The sequence below is a fragment of the Paroedura picta genome, chromosome 8, assembly GCF_049243985.1.
Source record: "Paroedura picta isolate Pp20150507F chromosome 8, Ppicta_v3.0, whole genome shotgun sequence".
Classification (NCBI taxonomy): Eukaryota; Metazoa; Chordata; class Lepidosauria; order Squamata; family Gekkonidae; genus Paroedura; species Paroedura picta.
In genome coordinates, this window is record NC_135376.1 from 32,619 (window position 1) to 54,300 (window position 21,682).

The following is a 21,682-nucleotide window of genomic DNA, read 5'->3' on the forward strand; positions in this document are numbered from 1 at the left end:
TCACATAGTATTTTTGTCAAATGGCTATTTAGCCTCTGCTTTAAAACTTCCAAAGAAGAAGAACCTCCCACCTCCCGATGAAGCCTGTTCCACTGAGGAATCGCTCTTCCAGGTGTTTAGATGGAATTTCTTTTGAATTATTATTTTCATCCCATTGGTTCTGGTTCAACTCTCTGGGGCAACAGAAATAACTCTGCTCCATCCTCTATGCGACAGCCCTTCAAGTACTTGAAGATGGCTATCATATCACCTCTTCGTTGTTTTCTCTCCAGGCTAAACAGACCAAGCTCTCTCAACCTTTTCTGATACTTCTTGGTCTCCAAACCCCTCACCAGTTTTGTTGCACTCCAGTTTGTCTACATCCTTCTTCTAAGTGAGATCTAACCAGAGGAGAGGAGAGTGGTACCATCACCTCACGTACACTGGGCACTATACTCCTTTTCATATAGCCCCAAATCCCATTTGCCTTTTTAGCCACCGAGTCACACCAACTTAATACTGACCAACAGACAAGAGTTGGTGGATGAGGTGAAGGAGGTGGGGACCCTAGGGGGAAGTGACCATGTCCTCATAGAATTCCTTTTGAGATGGGGAGCCAAGGAAGCTTGTAGCCAGATGCGGATGTTGGATTTTCGTAGGGCAAACTTTAATAAACTCAGAGACATGATGAGTGTCATACCATAGCTGGAAGGGAAGGGAGCATGTGAAGGGTGGGCGCTACTCAAACAAGAGCTATTGCATGCTCAATCAATGACTATCCCAGAAAGACGAAAACACTGCAGGAGCTCTAAGAAGCCTATTTGGATGAACAGAGAACTTCAAGAAAGAAAAGGGAAATGTTCAGGAAATGGAGGGAAGGACAGAGCTCTAAAGAAGAGTACCTACAGGTTACTAGGCACTGTAGATCAATCATAAGAAAGGCCAAAGCTGAGAGTGAGCTAAGATTGGCCCCAGAAGCCCATTGTAACAAGAAAATATTTTTCAGTTATGTGAGGAGCAAACGTAAAGTAAAGGAGGCAATAGGCCCACTGTTGGGTGCAGATGGACAAAATCTAACGGAGGATGCAGAGAAAGCAGAAAGGCTCAGCGCCTATTTTACATCTGTTTTGTCCCACAGGTCAAAGGGTTTAGACACATCTAGAGATGGCAGTAGCCAAGGGATAGTGTCTGGGTGGCAGGTTGGCATAGACAGAGAGGTTGTCGAGAGGCATTTAGCTGCACTGGATGAGTTCAAATCCCATGGGCCAGATGAAATGCACCCGAGAGTGCTCAAAGAACTTTCTGGAGAACTTGCAGAACCCTTGTCCATCATCTTCGGGACCTCTTTAAGGACTGGAGATGTCCCGGAGGACTGGAAGAGAGCAAACGTTATTCTGATCTTCAAAAAAGTCCTCAGTCCGGTACTTTTTAACATATTTATTAATGATCTAGATGAGGGAGTTGAGGGACTACTCATCATGTTTGCAGATGACACCAAATTGGGAGGACTGGCAAATACTCCAGAAGATAGAGACAAAGTTCAAGATCTATATAAAATGGAAAAATGGGAAAATGAGATGCAATTTAATAAAGATAAATGTAAAGTTCTGCATCTGGGTCAGAAAAATGAAAAGCATACCTACTGGATGGGGGATACGCTTCTAGGTAACACTGTGTGTGAACGAGACCTTGGGGTACTTGTGGATTGTAAACTAAACATGAGCAGGCAGTGTGATGCAGCGGTAAAAAAGGCAAATGCCATTTTGGGCTGTATCAACAGAGGCATCACATCAAACTCACAAGATGTCATAGTCCCATTGTATACGGCACTGGTCAGACCACACCTGGAGTACTGTGTGCAGTTCTGGAGGCCTCACTTCAAGAAGGACGTAGATAAAATTGAAAGGGTACAGAGGAGAGCGACGAGGATGATTTGGGGCCAAGGGACCAAGCCCTATGAAGATAGGTTGAGGGACTTAGGGGACCCCTAGATCATGGTCAAGGTTCATACAGTTTATTATGCTGTTTTCATTACTGCTGCTTTTTTAGTATTTAAAATTGGGATCTTAGTGTTTTTGCTTGGTAGGTTGGTCTGAATACTATTCTGATACAAAGACGTAGTATCTTCCTGGAAATGATGGGGGCTGTGGCTTCTTCTCTGTGGCCTCAAGCCCAGCCTCTAATCCTGCCCTTCCCAGGATCCACCCCCAAGTCTCCAGGCATTTCACAACCTAGCAAATAAGAGGCGATAACTGAAGCTCCGGATCTTATCCAGTGCCTGTTTCAAATAAAGCCTTTGGTAAGCTCATATCGAAGCATCCAGACAGGTACCTGAGCCTTTCTGAGAAGTCCATACACAGCCACAGCATTGGTGTCTGGGTGGACCATAACAGCACGAGCAGGCACCTGGCCCCAGTGACACTCTGAAAACTGTCTGACTTCAGCACGGGCTCCATTGGGACACAACAGCTGGAAATCCATAGACCGCAGCTGGGAGGCCCAAGAGTCTGAGTTGTTACCTGGAAGGGAGAAACTGGCTCCATGAGGTGTTTAGAAAAGGGAAAGAAGGGTGGGTGGGGCTGCAGCAGTCCAAAACAGCATCATACCATCTGTGTTCTCAAAGACTGAAGAGTGCTTGACAAAGGCTACATCACCACGATGCTCAGCTAAACACCTGCAAAAATGAGACAGCCATGGATTGTTTCATGCAGTTTCATTACAAATGCAGATGAATTCAACATTTGCTGCTGCAGCAGCACACACCCCCCCCCCCAGTCCCTGCAAGAAACTCTCTTGAATCTGCTTGACTGGACAGCTTTACCAGATGTGAGCTCTGTATTTCAAGGCCTTCTCTGTACTCTTCCGGGGATATGGAGGGGAAATATCCCTTTGTGCATACAGCATTTGTCCTCAGCAGGGGGAAGGGGGAGGGCAATGGAACACTCCTCCTCCTAGGCTGTGGAACCACGTTTTGATTACTCTAGGTAATATCCATAAGGTATCTCAACCTGGCACAAAGAGATGTAGACCAGAATTGAACATAATTGCTGTATGTTCAGGTATCAGTACTTAACATGCTGGTGAGTACCCAAGAGAAAGGGCTGAAATAACCTGATGAACAGCCAGCAGAGAGAGATGAAGCAATGAAGAAGAGGGATCAGCCTGCACTCCAGAGCCAGATGGGGCAAAAATCACATTGGTTGGTTGAGAAGGCGTCTCCTCCCATTATTGAAACCAGGAACTTTGTACTTTATTTTAGGTATTTCTCGTTGTGCATTATAGCAATATAACATAAAATAAGTCACTAGAAACCAATACCATGATTAAGGCATGAATGGCAACTAATCAAACATTCATCAAAGGCCAACATCTTACTCATCAAATGCAAGAGTAACATGTTCTTCCTTCGAAGGTATGTTGTTTCAACCTAGATGGTATTCATCTAGGATGTCCAGAGGACTTGATTTATCTTGGCTAACCAGCTGGCTGGCCAGACATACTTGGTAAAAATCTCTGTTTTGTTTTTCATGGAATAGAATCATAGAATCATAGAGTTGGAAAGGGCCATACAGGCCATCTAGTTCAACCCCCTGCTCAACGCAGGAACGGCCCAAAGCATCCTAAAGAATCCAAGAAAAGTGTGTATCCAACCTTTGCTTGAAGACTGCCAGTGAGGGGGAGCTCACCACCTCCTTAGGCAGCCTATTCCACTGCTGAACTACTCTGACTGTGAATTTTTTTTTGCTGATATCTAGCGTATATCATTGTACTTGTAGTTTAAACCTGTGTGCAGTTCTGGAGGTCTCACTTCAAGAAGGACATAGATAAAATTGAAAGGGTACAGAAGAGAGCGACGAGGATGATCTGGGGCCAAGGGACCAAGCCCTATGAAGATAGGTTGAGGGACTTGGAAATGTTCAGCCTGGAGAAAAGGAGGTTTAGAGGGGACATAATAGCCCTCATTAAGTATTTGAAAGGTTGTCATTTGGAGGAGAGCAGGATGCTGTTCCCATTGGCTGCAGAGGAAAGGACACGCAGTAATGGGTTTAAACTACAAGTACAACGATATAGGCTAGATATCAGGAAAAAATTTTTTCACAGTCAGAGTAGTTCAGCAGTGGAATAGGCTGCCTAAGGAGGTGGTGAGCTCCCCCTCACTGGCAGTCTTCAAGCAAAGGTTGGATACACACTTTTCTTGGATGCTTTAGGATGCTTTGGGCTGATCCTGCGTTGAACAGGGGGTTGGACTAGATGGCCTGTATGGCCCCTTCCAACTCTATGATTCTGTGATTCTGTGAATGGCTCAGATCCCACATAAAGGAATCGAGCTCTCGTCTTCCTCCAGGGAGGCATAATTAAGATGGGGGCCTGCACGGATCTCAGCCACAAATATCCCCGTGCACTAGGGTGCAATGCAACATTGGCCTGATATTGTTGGCCTGTCGTGGTACTCTCAGCTGCTGGAAGGGAATGCGGTGCAAAAAAGGCGCAGGGTGCTGGGCCCTCATGATTGGACAGTGCACCTCCTCCACCCTCCAGTCATCCCTGAGTATGTTCAGTAGGGAGGGATGAGTTGGAGAAGGTGTTGCATTACACACACAAGGCTGACTGTGAAGAGCTCCAGGAGAACCTCCAAATCTGTGTGAGTGGGTGACAATATGGCACATTTATTTATATTTATTTATAGTTACATTTATTGACTGCCATTCCCGTATCCTGCCGGCTTGTGACAGTTTACAAGAATTTAAAATGATATAAAATACAATTACAAAAACGCAATCCTAGATCGGCAGCAAAACCCAATCTAAACCACCCCCTCCATTCAACCCACACAGCACATACAGACCCACACCACCATCGTGGGGGGGGAGTAACTTCTTCCTAGATAACCAACATATAGGGCCTAAACAGGGAAGGGACCCAATCTACCTGGACCAGCAGAATGCTGACAGCTCCATCTGGGCCCTCAGCTCTTGAGGGAACTGAAAAGGCCCAGGCCCTGGTGGAGGCCAGGGGACAGCCAACAGATTCAAACCCGCAGCGTGGGGGGCTCTGTGGCAGGCATCAGAGATGAGGGATGAGCAGGGTATAGCAAGTTACAGAAGTCTAGTCTGGAAGTGACCATTGCATAGATCACTGTGCCCAGGTGTTCTGGGGACAGGAGGGCATTAATAGCCTCACTTGGCGAAGACAGCAAAACACCACTTTGGCCACCTTCATCACCTGTGCCTCCATAGATAAAGAGACATCAGATATCACCCCCAAATTCCTGGCAGAAAGAACAGCTGTAAGGTGTACCCTGTCCAGTGAGAGTAAGCAAGCTTCCTGATCGTGTCCCGATCTACCAAGCCATAGGAACTCCATCTTGGAGGAATTGAGTTTCAGGCGATTCTGCCTGAGCCATCCAGCCACGGCTTCCAAAGATCTGGCAATGTTTCTAGGGGGGAGTCCGGCTGGCTGTCCATCAGGAAATAGAGCTGGGTGTCATCCACATACTGGTGACAACCCAGCCCATAACTCTGGACCAACTGGGCTAGAAGGCATATATAGATGTTAAAGAGTATATGGGGGAGTATCACCCCCCCATGGCACCCCACATGGGAGTACAAAGCCCGACTGATATGGGTCAAGGACCAAAGCTTCCTCCAAGAATGCCAGGAGCTGGTCCATGGTGGCCCACTCAACTATCTTGCCCAGAAACATTAAATGTGAGACTTGGTGGCAGCTGTCAGGATCCTGTGGGTCCATCGATGAAATTCAATGCTGGTAAATGTGAGGTGATGTACATTTGGGACAACAAATCCCATGCTGATTAATGCGATCTGAGCTGGTTGAGGCTAAAAGGGGAAAGGAACTTGGGGTCATAGTGGACAGCTCAATGAAACTGTCCACTCAGTGTGCTGCAGCAGTGAAAATGGCAAACTCTGTGTTGGGGATTGTTGGGGATGGGACTGACAATAAGAAAGCTGTTTAGATCTATTGTGCAACCTCATTTGGGATCCTGGGCACAGGTCTGGTCACCGTATCTCAAAAAGCACACTGCAAAGTAGGAAAAAGCTCATTAGCCAATCCCAGGGAACTGTGTGGTACTCCGGTTTCTAGAAACCCAGTACTTGGCATCCCCACGTGTTTCCCCCTTACCTGAAGGCTCCAGTATAGCCATAATAGCGCTCCTGGTTGCTGGCATGGCATTTATTGTCCCCATTGTTATCACCAATGCAGAGTTCACAAAGGCTGGCTGGATAATTGTCTCTCTCAGCAGCAGGAACACAACTGGCTGAGAAGAAGGCACTCACCGCTGGAATAAGAGGAGACTTTGCTGGTATTGCAACCGTGATGCTTGCTGGGAGGCTTTGTGACTCTGGGACTGGCCTCACCAGCCATCAGGTTTGGTGTCCACGAAATATATTCAAATTATATTCACATTTATTGTGCACAACTTAGAAAGGTAAAAAGTTAAAAATGTAGACAAAGCCCATAGGCTAACCATTCAATTCACAAAATATGCACATTCAATACTAAACTGTCTAGCATTCTATGGTGCATATTTTGTGAATTCTATGATTAGCCTATGGGCTTTGTTTATGAAGAAGAAGAAGAGTTGGTTAAGTGTAAAATGCCACTTTTCTCTACCTGAAGGAGTTTCAAAGCGGCTTCCAGTCGCCTTCCCTTTCCTCTCCCCACAACAGACTTCCTGTGAGGTGGGTGAGGCTGAGAGAGCCCTGATATTACTGCTCGGTCAGAACAGCTTTATCAGTGCTGTGCTGAGCCCAAGGTCACCCAGCTGGTTGCATGTAGGGGAGTGCAGAATCAAACCCTGCTCGCCAGATTAGAAGTCCACACTCCTAACCAGCACACCAAGCTGGCTTTAACCTAACCACTACACCAAGCTGTTTTTAATTTTATAAATTGTGCACAAAAATGTGAATATAGTTTGAATATATTTCATGGACACCTAACCTTTCGGGTCCTAAGTAGTGGTTGGTTAGGTTTGTTGTTTGTTGTTTGTTGTTACACTATCCCTGTTCGGGTTTTCTCTCCAGCTGTCAGCCTGGCTGGGGTTCCTGCTATCCTCACAGGACAGGTAGTGTGATGTGCTAAAGGAAGTCTAATGCCAGTCTTGTGCACTTGATGAGTTCACAGGCTGACTGCAGGACCAGAATCATAGAATCATAGAGTTGGAAGGGGCTATACAGGCCATCTAGTCCAACTCCCTGCTCAACGCAGGATCAGCCCAAAGCATCCTAAAGCATCCAAGAAAAGTGTGTATCCAACCTTTGCTTGAAGACTGCCAGTGAGGGGAAGCTCACCACCTCCCTAGGCAGCCTATTCCAGAGTGCTAAACTGACTGTGAACAATTTTTATCGTGATATCTAGCCTATATCGTTGTACTTGTAGTTTAAACCCATTACTGTGCGTCCTTTCCTCTCCAGCCAACAGAAACAGCATCCTGCCCTCCTCCAAGTGACAACCTTTCAAATAGTTAATGAGGGCTATCATGTCCCCTCTCAACCTCCTTTTCTCCAGACTGAACATTCCCAAGTCCCTCAACCTATCTTCATAGGGCTTGGTCCCTTGGCCCCAGATCATCTTCGTCGCTCTCCTCTGTACCCTTTAAATTTTATCTGCGTCCTCTTTGAAGTGAGGCCTCCAGAACTGCACTCAGTACTCCAGGTGTGGTCTGACCAGTGCCGTATACAATGGGACTATGACATCTTGTGGTTTTGATGTGATGCCCCTGTTGATACAGACCAAAATGGCATTTGCCTTTTTTACCGCTGAATCACACTGCCTGCTCATGTTTAGCTTACAATCCACAAGTACCCCAAGGTCTTGTTCACACACAGTGTTACCTAGAAGACACCATATTGGGAGGAGAAGCAAACAACCCAGAAGAAAGTTCAATGAGATTTGAACATGCTGGAAAAGTGGGCAAATGAGAACAAGATGCAGTTCAATAAGGAGAAGTGCAGAGTGGGTTACAAAATGGAGACGCATGCATACTGGATGGCAGATAACACTTTTGGGTAGCAGTATGTGCAAATAAGATCTTGAGGTACTTGTGTACTATAAGCTAAATCTGAGCAGACAGTGTGATGCAGCAGTAAGGAAGGCAAATGCATTATAAACAAGGCAAAAAATCCAGTGGCGCCTACAGCAGTGTATTGGCAGAAAGAACAGCCTGCCTCACCAATGGCCAGCTAAAAGATAAAAAGAAGAAGGCTTGAGCTATATCAACAGAGGCATCATATCCAGATCACAAGATGTCATAGTCTCACTGTATACCACATTGGTCAGACCCCACCTGGAGTCCTGGGTGAAATTCTGGAGGCCTCACTTGGAAAAGGACGTGGACAAAATTTAGAGGGTTCAGAGAAGAGCAACGAGGAAGATTGTGAAGAGCTACAGAAGGAGCTCTCTGAACTGTGTAAGCAAGCAGAAGCATGAAAAAAATTAAAAAGTATGAGATTAGCAAAAAATGGAACAAAATGCTAACTTTAAATGTATGTTAATGAATTCTGAAGTGGGGTTATTGTGGAAATAATGGAAATAAAACAATAGATCCATTCAAATGTAAAGTCTATGTGTAGTAGGGGCCCCAGAGGCAAAGTCAGTGGTGGGGATTGCTAGGAAAGGGATTGAAAACAAATGCCCCTTCATTTCGAAAGCTGTTTGTGCAGTTCTGGTCACTGCATCTCAAAAAAGTCATTGCAGAGCTCAAACATGGACAGAAGCAGGCAACTAAGATTATTAATAGGTTAGAGTATGTTTCCTATGAGGAGAGGCTAAAGTGTATTTTCAGTTACAGAAAAGGGGAGGGAGCACACACAGTACAGGTTTATAAATTTGTATATGGAGAATTAAGAAAATAGCTAAACAGAATTTATCCTCACTGATTCACTAGGCCAGAACTTGGGGGCAACCAATTATGAATTTAGGCAGATTGAGAGTGGTTGGGCAGGAAGGGATATGTCAGTGTTTTTCTCTTGTGACCCTTCCTTGCATACCCAGGTAAGAAAATCACAATAGCCTCAACACCAGTGGGGGAGCCTTTGCATTCTGGCCCAGCTTCAAGACAGAGAGCAATCCTGGGTGGAAGGTGTTTGGAGGAAAGGAGAAGTGGGTGGAGCTCAGGTGTAAGCTGGAGCTAAATATAGGGAGGAAAGGAAATGGGAGGGGGCTGGCAAGAGAAGCAGGTGACAGCATTGTGGCTTTTCTTCTATGTAATACAGCATAACCCTGAGGTGGGCGAAGTGAACCATACCTTCATAGGGTCCAGACTGATAAATAAAGGAATCTATGGCCTGCACGTGTGATGTTCTCCTGCACTACAACGGCTTTAAGGGAATTAGACAAAGTAATGGAAAAATGGTCCCTCTCAATGGTTCCTAAAGTGTTTCATGGGTACTTAAGGAGAACCTTCAAGTTCAGAAGCAAGAAACACCTCACTGCCAGAGATTGGAAGCAGCATCAGGGGAAGCCTTGGCTTCCATGACCTCTTTTTTTGGCTCTCCAACGGAACTGGTTGGCCACTATTTGAAAGTGGATGCTAGATTATCTGATTCAGCAGGACACATCAATTACACCACCCTTAGCCCCTTGGAGCAAGAGTACAATCCAGGATGGCAGGATGGGGAATACATTTTTAAAAATCTGACATATTCAGAATTCTGCTTTTGGTCCCAAGTGTTTCCCCCCCCCCCTATATGTCATCCTTTGCTTCTCCCAGTGCAATCACACTTTGCCTTCTTCCTCAGCACTTTCCCACTGCTCTGCAGGGACCACCAGAGGGTGATGATAATCCCTCTAGCCTTCTGCCCCCCCTTACCTTGGAGGATGTTGCAGCTCTGAGGCTGAATGAAGCCCCTTCTTAACAGGATGCCAACAGGTATGTTCCACCCAGCCATCCTCCCGAGGCCAGTATGGCAGGACTTCTTCCCTTCCAGCTCATGGATGGTGAAGGCATTGGAAACGTTCCGCCTCACCACTGCGACAGCATAGTATGTGTCATTCGTGTCCCCATCTGGAAGAGGAACAGAGAGATGCCCTGATGTCTTCCCTCTCCCTTGGCCCACAGTCCTCTTGGGAGGGGCAGACACCCTGGGGCTCTGCAGTTCTGCCTTCTGCTCCTGCTTGCTCCGTAGGTTAGGGAGCACCAGGGACATCAAGAGGCACCCACAGGAGTCTGACGAGAGGACACCTTGAGCAGAGCTACAGAACGGCAGCCTGAGGTGACTGATGTCTTTTCTGTCTGGCTGTCCTTTTTTTGGGGAGGGGGAGGCAATTCTCCCATGCTTCCCCAGTTCCTCTGCCTCAGGCAGTGACAGGACAGCTTAGACACACTGGCCAGTGTTCTCTGGCCTCCTCACCTGCATAGCGTTCCCCAGCAGCAGGCACTAAGCCATATTTCTTCCCAGCCATGTAAATATACTCTCCTGCCAAAGCTACTGCATCAATGTCTCTTTTCTGCAATGAAAGGACAACAAGGGTGTGGTTGGAAAACAGCCCAGGAAGATGGGGCTGAGGGGAGGGAGGAGGATGGGAGGAAGGCTGCCTCAGAGTGACAGGCTTTGCATCTCATCTGACCGTGGCCCTATCCCAAGAGAGCATAGAAGTAGAATACAGCAACAAGTTGGTAAAGTACCAGCCCAAGCCCTGAAGGGAAGCAGCCCCCCCTCCCCCCCACTGAGGAAGGAGTTCCATCTCTTGCCTAGTCCAGACCCCTGCTATCTGCAAGGAATCCGGAGCTGAAGCACTCCTTGCCAGGAAAGCACAGATGATAAATGTGGAAGCCACTTGGGAGGGGAGCGATGACAAAAAGTAATGACATCACTTCTGCTTTGTGCTGAGAAGTGATATGACTATGATTATTTATATATTTACACTTATATTTATATACTGCCACTCTCAAATGTCTCACGGCAGTTTACAAGATTCACAAGTACAATAAAATCCCATAAAAGGGACTTAGTTGGTTTCAGCTAGAGATCCACAGCTGACAGTACTGGGAACCACCTTGGCTTCAACCATATGCCTGGCGGAAGAGCTTGGTTGTCGGGGGGGGGGGGGGTTGAGAACTTGCCCATGCCCCTCGCCCCAAGAGAATGGTGGCTGGATAGCATCTGCTTGAAGACCTCCAGGCTGGGACTGCCGTCCGCTGGCGTTATTGTCACGCTGCTCTTACTCTTAGGAAGGGCCTCCTAAGAGTCAACCAAAGTCAGCCTTCTTGACCTCTGAAGCCGTGGGGGAAAAGGAGAGGCTTATGGAGGATGGTTCCTATTTTAAGACAGATGTTTTCCATGCAGGAACAGGTTTGTATGGTTTCCTATTGCTTGCACAATTGCCTCTACAGCACAGCAGCCACAGGGCTGCTTCCCTGCCCCAGCCCCCCCCCCCCCGCAGCAGTCATCCTCCCTCCTCCAGGATATTCCCAAAACAACCCCCCCCCCCAAAAAAAGCCCTTTTCCCCAACAGCGTTGACCTCATAATACATAATCCATAAGCCCCTGAACTCTCTCTTGGTTTGTGAAATAAAATAATTTCCCCCCTTCTAACCCTCTGGATAAAGGAGAGAGCCAGTTTAGTGTAGTGGTTAGGAGTGCGGACTTCTAATCTGGCAAACCAGGTTTGATTCTGTGCTCCCCTACATGCAACCAGCTGTGTGACCTTGGGCTCACCCAAGGTCAAGTTGTTCTGACCAAGCAGTAACCTCAGGGATCTCTCAGCCTCACCTCTCTGACAGGGTGTCTGTTGTGGGGAGAGGAAAGGGAAGACGAATATAAGCCGCTTTGAGCCTCCTTCGGGTAGAGAAAAGTGGCATATAAAAACCAACTCTTCTTCTTCTTCAGTAATATCAGGGCTCTCTCAGCCTCACCTCCCTCCCAGGGTGTCTGTTGTGGGGAGAGGAAAGGGCAGGTGATTGGAAGCCACTTGGGGACTCCTTCAGGTAAAGAAAAGCTGCATTTAAGAACCAACTCTTCTTCTTCTAAAGCCAGGAGAGGATTCATGGTTTAGCTACAGAGCCTCTGCTTGGGTCCAGATTCAAATCCAGTAGCACTTTAAAGACCAGTAAGATTTTCAGGGCTGGTCTTTAAGCTGCTATGGGACTTAGATCTTGCTTTTGCAGTCCAACACAGCTGTAACTCTCTGCCTGGTCTGCAGTACAACTCCTGTCATCCCTGGTTACAAATATCAGGCAGCTGGGTTTGAAAGAAAAGTGTACCTGGGGAGCCCCTGAGCGGCTGCCGGTCTGAGGAGGGAACGTTGACCTTAGGCCAACTGTCAAGGAAGAAGCAGGTTTATGTGTCCTCCTTCCCAGTGCTCTCCTTGGTCATGGAGCTCTAGGGACATCTTCCCTCAAAGTGGGATCGTTCCCTCTCCCTCCCAGCTCCAGCCTCCTCATCCTGTCCTCAAGGTGGCTTTTTGCTGCCTTCTAAAAAAAAAAAACACACTATTGTTGGAGCCTCCTCCCTTTTTTTTTTTTAAGGTGGCAAAACAGTGAATTGACCAGGACTGAATCTGCACTTACTTTGTTTATTTCGTTGTGGAGCCTGCTGAATCCAGATTGATTTAAACTAGGGTCTTCCTCCCCCCCCCCCACTGAAACAGAAAAGTGGTTAGGGAAGCTCAGAAGGGAGGGGGGAGCCAAGTGCAGCAGGAGCCTCTTTCTTTTCTTGAAGTCAAGGGGGGGAGGCTTGAAGACAGCAGAGGAGGGAGAAAAAAAAACAAGAGGAAAATCTCTAACCGAGAGAAGTTAGGGCTTATGGAGCTTTAAGGCAAGCTTACAGCCTGGGAACGAGGAGGCCTTTGAACTGAATCCTTGGCCAATCAGGGCTTCTCTACCACAGAGGCTCAGCAGCAAATTTGGAACCAGCATAGATGTGCATGCTTTCTCATGCCGATTTTTCAAATACTGAGGGCTATATCCACTCTAGGATATTGTGGGAAAGAGGTAGGGTCACTCTGGATCAATCATGCTTGTTGCAAAGGGAACATTTTAATTGAAAAAACTCAAAATGGAAATTGCATTCCGTGCAGACGGCAGGAACTGAATTGACCTGTACCTGGAGGAGCTGGGAGAAGGAGGAAGTGTTATCTCAGGAGTTGACTTGGGAGCTGACTGCTTGCTCTGCCCTATGCTGAGTAGGCCTTTGTGCTATAAAAGGCTTTTGCTTGCCAGAGGCGCACGCCAAAAAACCCAAAGGACTCTTGGGTAATGGATCAAACAAGAATACTCTGTAAGGAGCCAAGAGCAAAATCTAAAGGACTCTTGGCTGTTGGCTCTTCGCCAGACGATCTAGCTGAAGGGTTCAGTGAAGTGTAGGCCTGTTTGAGGAGCATTTCAGATTAATCAAAGTGGCATGAAGACTGAAGAAGCTCAGATAGTGACATGTCACATGTACCATCTACGGAATGTTTGTCTTCTTACCTCGGGGGGACAACTTTTACAAATGCAGCAAGTGTAAATTAATGGCTCTGCTGGAGGAGAAGGACCAGGGATTAGAGGAACAATTGAATACACTGCAGGAGGAGGGAAATGTATTAAAACAGAATCAGGAGTACCTAACACAGGATGGTAATAAATGGAAGGATGTAACACAAAGGAGTAGAAGAATAAGAAGGTCTGCTCCATGATGCTCAGCAATCAATGGTTAAAAGATCTGCCTGAAGAGTTGATTCAGGAACACAGGAGCATGTGCAGTTCCCCATGAAGAGCAAGCCCCAACATAGACCAGGAAAAAACTCACAGGCTCCCGCAAGTGAGAGTTCTAGGTCTGCTCCCAAGGGTAAAAAGAAATGGGTACTGGTAATTGAGGATTCCTTGCTGAGAGGCATAGAGGCCTAAGTCTGTAGACCAGACTTGTTGTCTCGAGAGGTCTGCTGCCTACCTGGTGCACAGATCAAGGATATCACAGAATGGCGGGAGAGGCTCATCAAGCCCATAGATCACTACCCCTTCCTTCTCATCCCTGTAGGAACAAATAATACTGCCCAACAGAGCATGGAGCATATTAAGGAAAACTTTGTGGATCTGGGGGAAAAGGTAAAGGACCTGGGAACACAGGTTGTGTTTTCATCAGTCCTTACGGTAAGTGGCCGTGCCTTAGGAAGAGAGAGAAAAATCATGCAAGTAAATGACTGACTACATCACTGGTGTCATCACAAAACGTTTGGATTTCTGGATCATAGTCTACGATTTCTGGATCATGGTCTTTCCGGAGAACTTGCACAGGCCTTGTCCATCATCGTTGGGACCTCTTTAAGGACTGGAGATGTCCGGGAGGACTGGAAGAGAGCAAACATTATGCCGATCTTCAAAAAAGGGAGGAAGGATGACCTGGGAAACGACAGACCAGTGAGTCTGACCTCTGTTGTGGATAAGATAATGGAGCAGATATTAAAGGCAGCGATCTGCAAACATCTGGAGGACAGTTTGGTGATCCAAGGAAGTCAGGACCAACAGGTCCTGTCAGACCAACCTGGTTTCCTTTTTTGACCAAGTGACAGGTTTGCTGGATCGTGGAAATTCGATTGATGTCGTTTACTTGGATTTTAGTAAAGCTTTTGATAAGGTTCCCTGTGATGTTATGATGGATAAATTGAAGGACTGCAATCTGGATTTTCAGATAGTTAGGTGGATAGGGAATTGGTTAGAGAACCGCACTCAAAGAGTAGTTGTCAATGGTGTTTCATCAGACTGGAGGGAGGTGAGTAGTGGGGTACCTCAGGGCTCGGTGCTCGGCCCGGTACTTTTTAACATATTTATTAATGATCTAGATGAGAGGGTGGTGGGACTACTCATCAAGTTTGCAGATGACACCACATTGGGAGGACTGGCAAATACTCCGGAAGATAGAGACAGAGTTCAACGAGATGTGAACACAATGGAAAAATGGGCAAATGAGAACAAGATGCAATTTAATAAAGATAAGTGTAAAGTTCTGCATCTGGGTCAGAAAAATGAAAAGCATACCTACTGGATGGGGGATATGCTTCTAGGTAACACTGTGTGTGAACGAGACCTTGGGGTACTTGTGGATTGTAAGCTAAACATGAGCAGGCAGTGTGATGCAGCGGTAAAAAAGGCAAATGCCATTTGGGCTGTATCAACAGGGAGATCACATCAAAATCACAAGATGTCATAGTCCCATTGTATACGGCACTGGTCAGACCACACCTGGAGTTCTGTGTGCAGTTCTGGAGGCCTGACGTCAAGAAGGACGTAAATAAAATTGAAAGGGTACAGAAGAGAGCGATGAAGATGATCTGGGGCCAAGGGACCAAGCCCTATGAAGATAGGTTGAGGGACTTGGGAATGTTCAGCCTGGAGAAAAGGAGGTTGAGAGGGGACATGATAGCCCTCATTAACTATTTGAAAGGTTGTCACTTGGAGGAGGGCAGGATGCTGTTTCCATTGGCTACAGAGGAGAGGACACGCAGTAATGGGTTTAAACTACAAGTACAACGATATAGACTAGATATCAGGAAAAAGTTTTTCACAGTCAGAGTAGTTCAGCAGTGGAATAGGCTGCCTAATGAGGTGGTGAGCTCCCCCTCACTGCCTGCTCATGTTTAGTTTACAATCCACAAGTACCCCAAGGTCTTGTTCACACACAGTGTTACCTAGAAGCGTATTCCCCATCCAGTAGCCATTCTTTTCATTTTTCTGACCCAGAAAAATGAAAATGTTCTTGTTTTGCAAGAACAAGTCATGTCAGACCAACCTTATCTCTTTTTTCAAGAAAGTGACTACCTTGCTGGATCAGGAGAATGCTGTGGGCATAGTTTATCTGGATTTGAGTAAAGCTTTTGATAAGGTTCCACATGATATCCTTGTTGACAAGTTGGTAAAATGAGGTTCTAATTCTGTCAAGTGGATCGATAGCTGATTGACAGCTCGTATCCAAAGGTTACTTGTTAATGGTTCAGCATCCTCTTGGAAAAGAATGACAAGTGGAGTACCCCAGGGAACTGCCCTGGGGCCTGTGTTGTCCAACATATTTATAAATGATCTGGATGAGGGCTTAGAGAAGATACTTATTTAATGTGCAGGCATCCTAAACTGGGAGGCGTAGCAAACCCAACAGAAGGCAGAATCAGAATACAGGATGATCTTGATAGGCTCGAGAAGTGGGCTAAACTGAATAATATGAAGATCAATAGTGTCAAATGTAATGTTCTGCATTTAGGTAGGAAAAAACAAATACACCAATATAGGATGGGGGAGACTTGTCTTAGCAGTAGCATGTGGAAAAAGGATCTAGGAGTCTTAGTAGATCATACACTGAACATTAGTCAGCAGTGTGACTCGGGGGCTAAAAAGGCAGATGGGATTTTGGGCTGTATCAAACAGAGTATCGTGTCCAGATCCCGAGAAGTGATGGTACCGTTCTACGCTGTTCTGGTTCGGCCTCACTTGGAGTACTGTGTTCAGTTTTGGGCACCCCAGTTGAAGAGGGAGGTAGACAAACTGAAGCGTGTCTAGAAGAGGGCAACAATGATGAAGGGTTTGGAGACTGACGTATGAAGAAAGGTTGAGGGAGCTTTGTCTGTTTAGCCTGGAGAGTAGATAACTGAGAGGGGATTTGATAACCATCTTCAAGTATTTAAAAGCCTGCCATATAGAGGATGGAGCAGAGTTGTTCTCTCTTGCCCCGGAGGGATGGACCCGAAACAATGGGATGAAATTAGTTAAAAATAAATTTGGAAATTTTTAAACAGAGGCTGGATAGCCATCAGATGGAGAGGCTGATTCTGTGAAGGCAACGGGGTGGCAGGTTACAGTAGATCAGTGATTGGGATGTGAGTGTCCTGCATAGTGCAGGGGGTTGGACTAGATGACCCATGAAGTACCTTCCAACTCTATATTCTATGATATTCTATGATTCTGTTACCTGGGATTGGAATAAAAGCTCCATGCAGATTCAGCCCAGGTCTGTATTATTAGGATGCCAGCCTCCTGATGGGGCCTGGATGTTCCCCAGAATAACAGCTCATCTCCTGATTAAAGAGATCAGTTCCCCAGGAGAAAATTTATGTTTTGGAGGTTGGACTCTATGGCAGTATCCCTCACTGAGTCCCTGTCCTCTCCACCCCCCAAATCTCTAGCAGTTTCCGCACCTGGAGTTGGCAACTCTACCCCCATCCCCTGCCAGTGACTAGGAGGAACCTGGCAACCATGTGTGTGTGTGTGTGTATGTAGAGGGAAATGTGGAGACAACCCCCCATTCATGTGGAGATCTCTGCCTTTGTAGCAGGGCACTGTCCCTCTAGACCAGGGGTAGTCAAACTGTGGCCCACCAGATGTCCATGGACTACAGTCCCCTTGAGCCCCTGCCAGTGTTTGCTGGCATGGGGCTCATGAGAATTGTAGTCCATGGACATCTGGTGGGCCGCAGTTTGACTACCCCTGCACTAGGCCTTGGGGCTCCTGGAGCTGTGCTGCAAGGCCCAGAACGCAGTACTGGTGAGACGGTTCTGAGGCCTCTCTGGGAGCCCTGTGTGCCTTTGCCTGGAGCGACATGCAACAAGGCTGGGGGTCCCTGGAGGCGTGGCCTGCCACAGGCACCAACTGACAATGCTCAGGAAGGCTTCTGCCACGGACGCTTCACCTGAATCTGTTCCATGCACTGCTCTGGACTCGCCGCAGAAACACACTGGATTTCAGGCTTCAAGTTTCTCTCCTTAAAGGCCAGGGCCATTTTGTTGCATTTCCAGATCTCTTCTGTTGACAAGACGCACCAGCGCAGAGATTTGGGCAATCCTGTGTTAAAACACAAACAGTGGGAGGACTGACGGGGAATTCACATGTTTAACCCTGAGGTTTGCATCCTCAACTGAAAATGTAACTTATGTTTTGGACAGACATGAAGCCTTAAAATTTCCAGTCAGCACCTGGACTGGCTGGCTCCGAACTTCTGGCTCTGAGTGGAAGCTCCTCTCCAGAACCTCAGGGTCAGAACAATCTTTCCCGCCCAACAACCTGAGATCTTGTTGCAGAGTCTAAATATGCATAGCAGTTGAGCAGATCTGCTTAAGAATAAAATGGGTTCATTAAGAGAACAAATTGTACAGGGAGAGAGGAGAGAGAGAGGCCTGGATGCCTGGAGGGAAGAAGAGAACTAACTAACGGTTCTTAGGAAAACATGAGTGAGCCAATCAGAGACAAGAAAGAGAACTATTTGAAATGGGGGAGCTAACTGTCCCCCCATTTACTGCTCCTGGAGAAACCAGCGATTGCCTAAGCATATGGCCAAAACTACTGCCACCAATCACCAAGAATGGAAACGTATTATAAACAAGGCAAAAAATCCTGCAGCACCTACAGCAGCATATTATTTTTTAATATATTACTCGCCATTCTTGGAAACCAACTCGTGGCGGGTTACACAACAGTCCAAATACAATAAAAAGAGGATGATCTGCTCAACCGATCACCAAAAGAAGAAGACTGCCACTGTAGAATCATAGAATTGAATCTCCAGGGTCATCTAGTCCAACCCCCTGCACAATAACCTGCCTCCCCACAGTGACCCCAATTTAATGCCCAAGTGATCCCCCATCCCCCCAAAAATCTCCAGAATCCAGCCTGGCCTGGAGGGAATTCACCTACCGTCCCACAGCAGCAATCAACAATTTTCTATGTGAGGAAAGGGCCACAAGACACAAACACGGGCACATCCCTTCCTACCCACCCACTCACAATCTGTTCATAAAATCAGCATTTCTGTCAGATGACTATCTAGGCTCTGCTTTAAAACTTCCAAAGGAGGAGAACCCACCACCTCTCAAGGAAGCCTGTTCCCCTGAGGAACCGCCCTAACTGTCAGGAATATCTTATGGATGTTTAGCCGAAAATTCTTTTGAATTATTTTCAATTAATTTAAACCCATTGGTTTTGGTCCAACCAATATTAGAACAAATATCAAACAAAATCATCTCTTTTTTTGGAACCATATCATAGAATCATAGAGTTGGAAGAGGCCGTACAGGCCATCTAGTCCAACCCCCTGCTCAACGCAGGATCAGCCCTAAGCATCCTAAAGCATCCAAGAAAAGTGTGTATCCAGCCTTTGCTTGAAGACTGCCAGTGAGGGGGAGCTCACCACCTCCTTAGGCAGCCTATTCCACTGCTGAACTACTCTGACTGTGAAAATTTTTTCCTCATATCTAGCCTATATCGTTGTACTTGAAGTTTAAACCCTTTCCTTTCCTCTGCAGCCAATGGGAACAGCATCCTGCCCTCCTCCAAATGACGACCTTTCAAATACTTAGAGAAGAAGAAGAAGAAGAGTTGGTTCTTATATGCCGCTTTTCCCTACCCGAAGGAGGCTCAAAGCGGCTTACAGTCGCCTTCCCATTCCTCCCCCCACAACAGACACCCTGTGGGGTGGGTGAGGCTGAGAGAGCCCTGATATCACTGCCCGGTCAGAACAGTTTTATCAGTGCCGTGGCGAGCCCAAGGTCACCCAGCTGGTTGCATGTGGGGGAGCGCAGAATCGAACCTGGCATGCCAGATTACAAGTCTGCACTCCTAACCACTACACCAAACTGGCTAGAGGGCTATCATGTCCCCTCTCAACCTCCTTTTCTCCAGGCTGAACATTCCCAAGTCCCTCAACCTATCTTCATAGGGCTTGGTCCCTTGGCCCCAGATCAACTTCGTCGCTCTTCTCTGTACCCTTTCAATTTTATCTACATCCTTCTTGAAGTGAGGCCTCCAAAACTGCACACAGTACTCCAGGTGTGGTCTGACCAGTGCCGTATACAATGGGACTATGACATCTTGTGATTTTGATGTTATGCCCCTGTTGATACAGACCAAAATGGCATTCACTGTTTTTACTGCTGCATCACACTGCCTGCTCATGTTTAGTTTACAATCCACAAGTACCCCAAGGTCTCGTTCACACACAGTGTTACCTAGAAGCGTATCCCCCATCCAGTAGGCATGCTTTTCATTTTTCTGACCCAGATGCAGAACTTTACACTTATCTTTATTAAACTGCATCTTGTTCTCATTTGCCCATTTTTCCATTGTGTTCAGATCTCGTTGAACTCTGTCTCTATCTTCCGGAGTATTTGCCAGTCTTCCCAATTTGGTGTCATCTGCAAACTTGATTAGTCCCTCCACCCCCTCATCTAGATCATTAATAAATACGTTAAAAAGTACCGGGCCAAGCACCGAGCCCTGAGGTACCCCGCTACTCACCTCTCTCCAGTCTGATGAAACACCATTGACAACAACTCTTTGAGTGCGGTTCTCTAACCAATTCCCTATCCACCTGACTATCTGAAAAACCAGATTGCAGTCCTTCAACTTATCCATCAGAACATCATAGGGCACCTTGTCAAAAGCTTTACTAAAATCCAAGTAAATGACATCAACCGAATTTCCACAATCCAACAAACTTGTTATTTGGTCAAAAAAGAAAACCAGGTTGGTCTGGCAAGACCTGTTGTAGATAAGTCCATGCTGACTTCCTTGGATCACCAAATTGTCCTCCAGATGTTTGCGGATCACTCCCTTTAATATCTGCTCCATTATCTACCCCACAACAGAGGTCAGACTCATTGGTCTGTAGTTTCCTGAGTCATCATTCCTCCCTTTTTTGAAGATCGGAATAACATTTGCTCTCTTCCAGTCCTCCGGGACATCTCCAGTCCTTAAAGAGGTCCTGAAGATGATGGACAAGGTCTGTGCAAGTTCTCTGGAAAGTTCTTTGAGCACTCTCGGGTGCATTTCATCCGGCCCAGGGGATTTGAACTCACCCAGTGCAGCTAAATGCCTCTTGACAACCTCTCTATCCATGTTAACCTGCCACCCAGACACTATCCTTTGGCTACTGCCATCTCTAGATGTGCCTAAACCCTTTGACCTGTGGGAAAAAACACATGTAAAATAGGCACTAAGCCTTTCTGCTTTCTCTGCATCTTCCGTTAGAGTTTGTTCATCCGCACCCAACAGTGGGCCTATTGCCTCCTTTACTTTACGTTTGCTCCTCACATAACTGAAAAATCTTTTCTTTTTACAGTGGGCTTCCTTGGCCAATCTTAGCTCACTCTCAGCTTTGGCCTTTCTGATGATTGATCTACAGTGCCTAGTAACCTGTAGGTACTCTTCTTTAGAGCTCTGTCCTTCCCTCCATTTCGTGAATATTTTCCTTTTCTTTCTTATTTCCTCTTGAAGTTCTCTGTTCGTCCAAATAGGCTTCTTAGAGCTCCTGCAGTGTTTTTGTCTTTCTGGGATAGTCATTGATTGAGCATGCAATAGCTCTTGTTTGAGTAGTGCCCACTCTTCACATGCTCCCTTCCCTTCCAGCATTTTCGTCCATGGTATGACACTCATCATGTCTCTGAGTTTATTAAAGTTTGCCCTACGAAAATCCAACATCCGCGTCTGGCTACAAGCTTCCTTGGCTCCCCATCTCAAAAGGAATTCTATGAGGACATGGTCACTTCCCCCTAGGGTCCCCACCTCCTTCACCTCATCCACCAACTCTTGCCTGTTGGTCAGTTTTAAGTCCAGTATGGCTGAACCTTTTGTGGGTTCATCTACCATTTGATAAATGAAATTGTCAGCCAGGCAAGTCAGAAAGTTGCATGACTGAGGACGCTTCGCAGAGCTTGTTTCCCAGCACACATCTGGGAAATTGAAGTCACCCATGATGACAAGGTCCTGCCTCTTGGATATTTTCTCAAA

The 21,682-nt window shown here is 46.6% G+C and overlaps 1 protein-coding gene across 2 annotated transcripts in view; it reads right to left on the minus strand.

Moving 5' to 3' along the window:
- Window positions 1-21,682, minus strand: part of MELTF (melanotransferrin) — a 47,125-nt gene that overhangs the window by 5,161 nt on the left and 20,282 nt on the right. For both annotated transcript variants that reach the window (XM_077347920.1, XM_077347918.1), the window contains exons 9-14: window positions 17,592-17,743; window positions 10,350-10,446; window positions 9,809-10,003; window positions 6,121-6,277; window positions 2,586-2,653; window positions 2,311-2,498 (exon numbers count right to left, since the gene is read on the minus strand). In XM_077347920.1, the coding sequence (XP_077204035.1) occupies window positions 2,311-2,498; window positions 2,586-2,653; window positions 6,121-6,277; window positions 9,809-10,003; window positions 10,350-10,446; window positions 17,592-17,743 (857 nt within the window). The remainder of the gene's footprint in view (window positions 1-2,310; window positions 2,499-2,585; window positions 2,654-6,120; window positions 6,278-9,808; window positions 10,004-10,349; window positions 10,447-17,591; window positions 17,744-21,682) is intronic.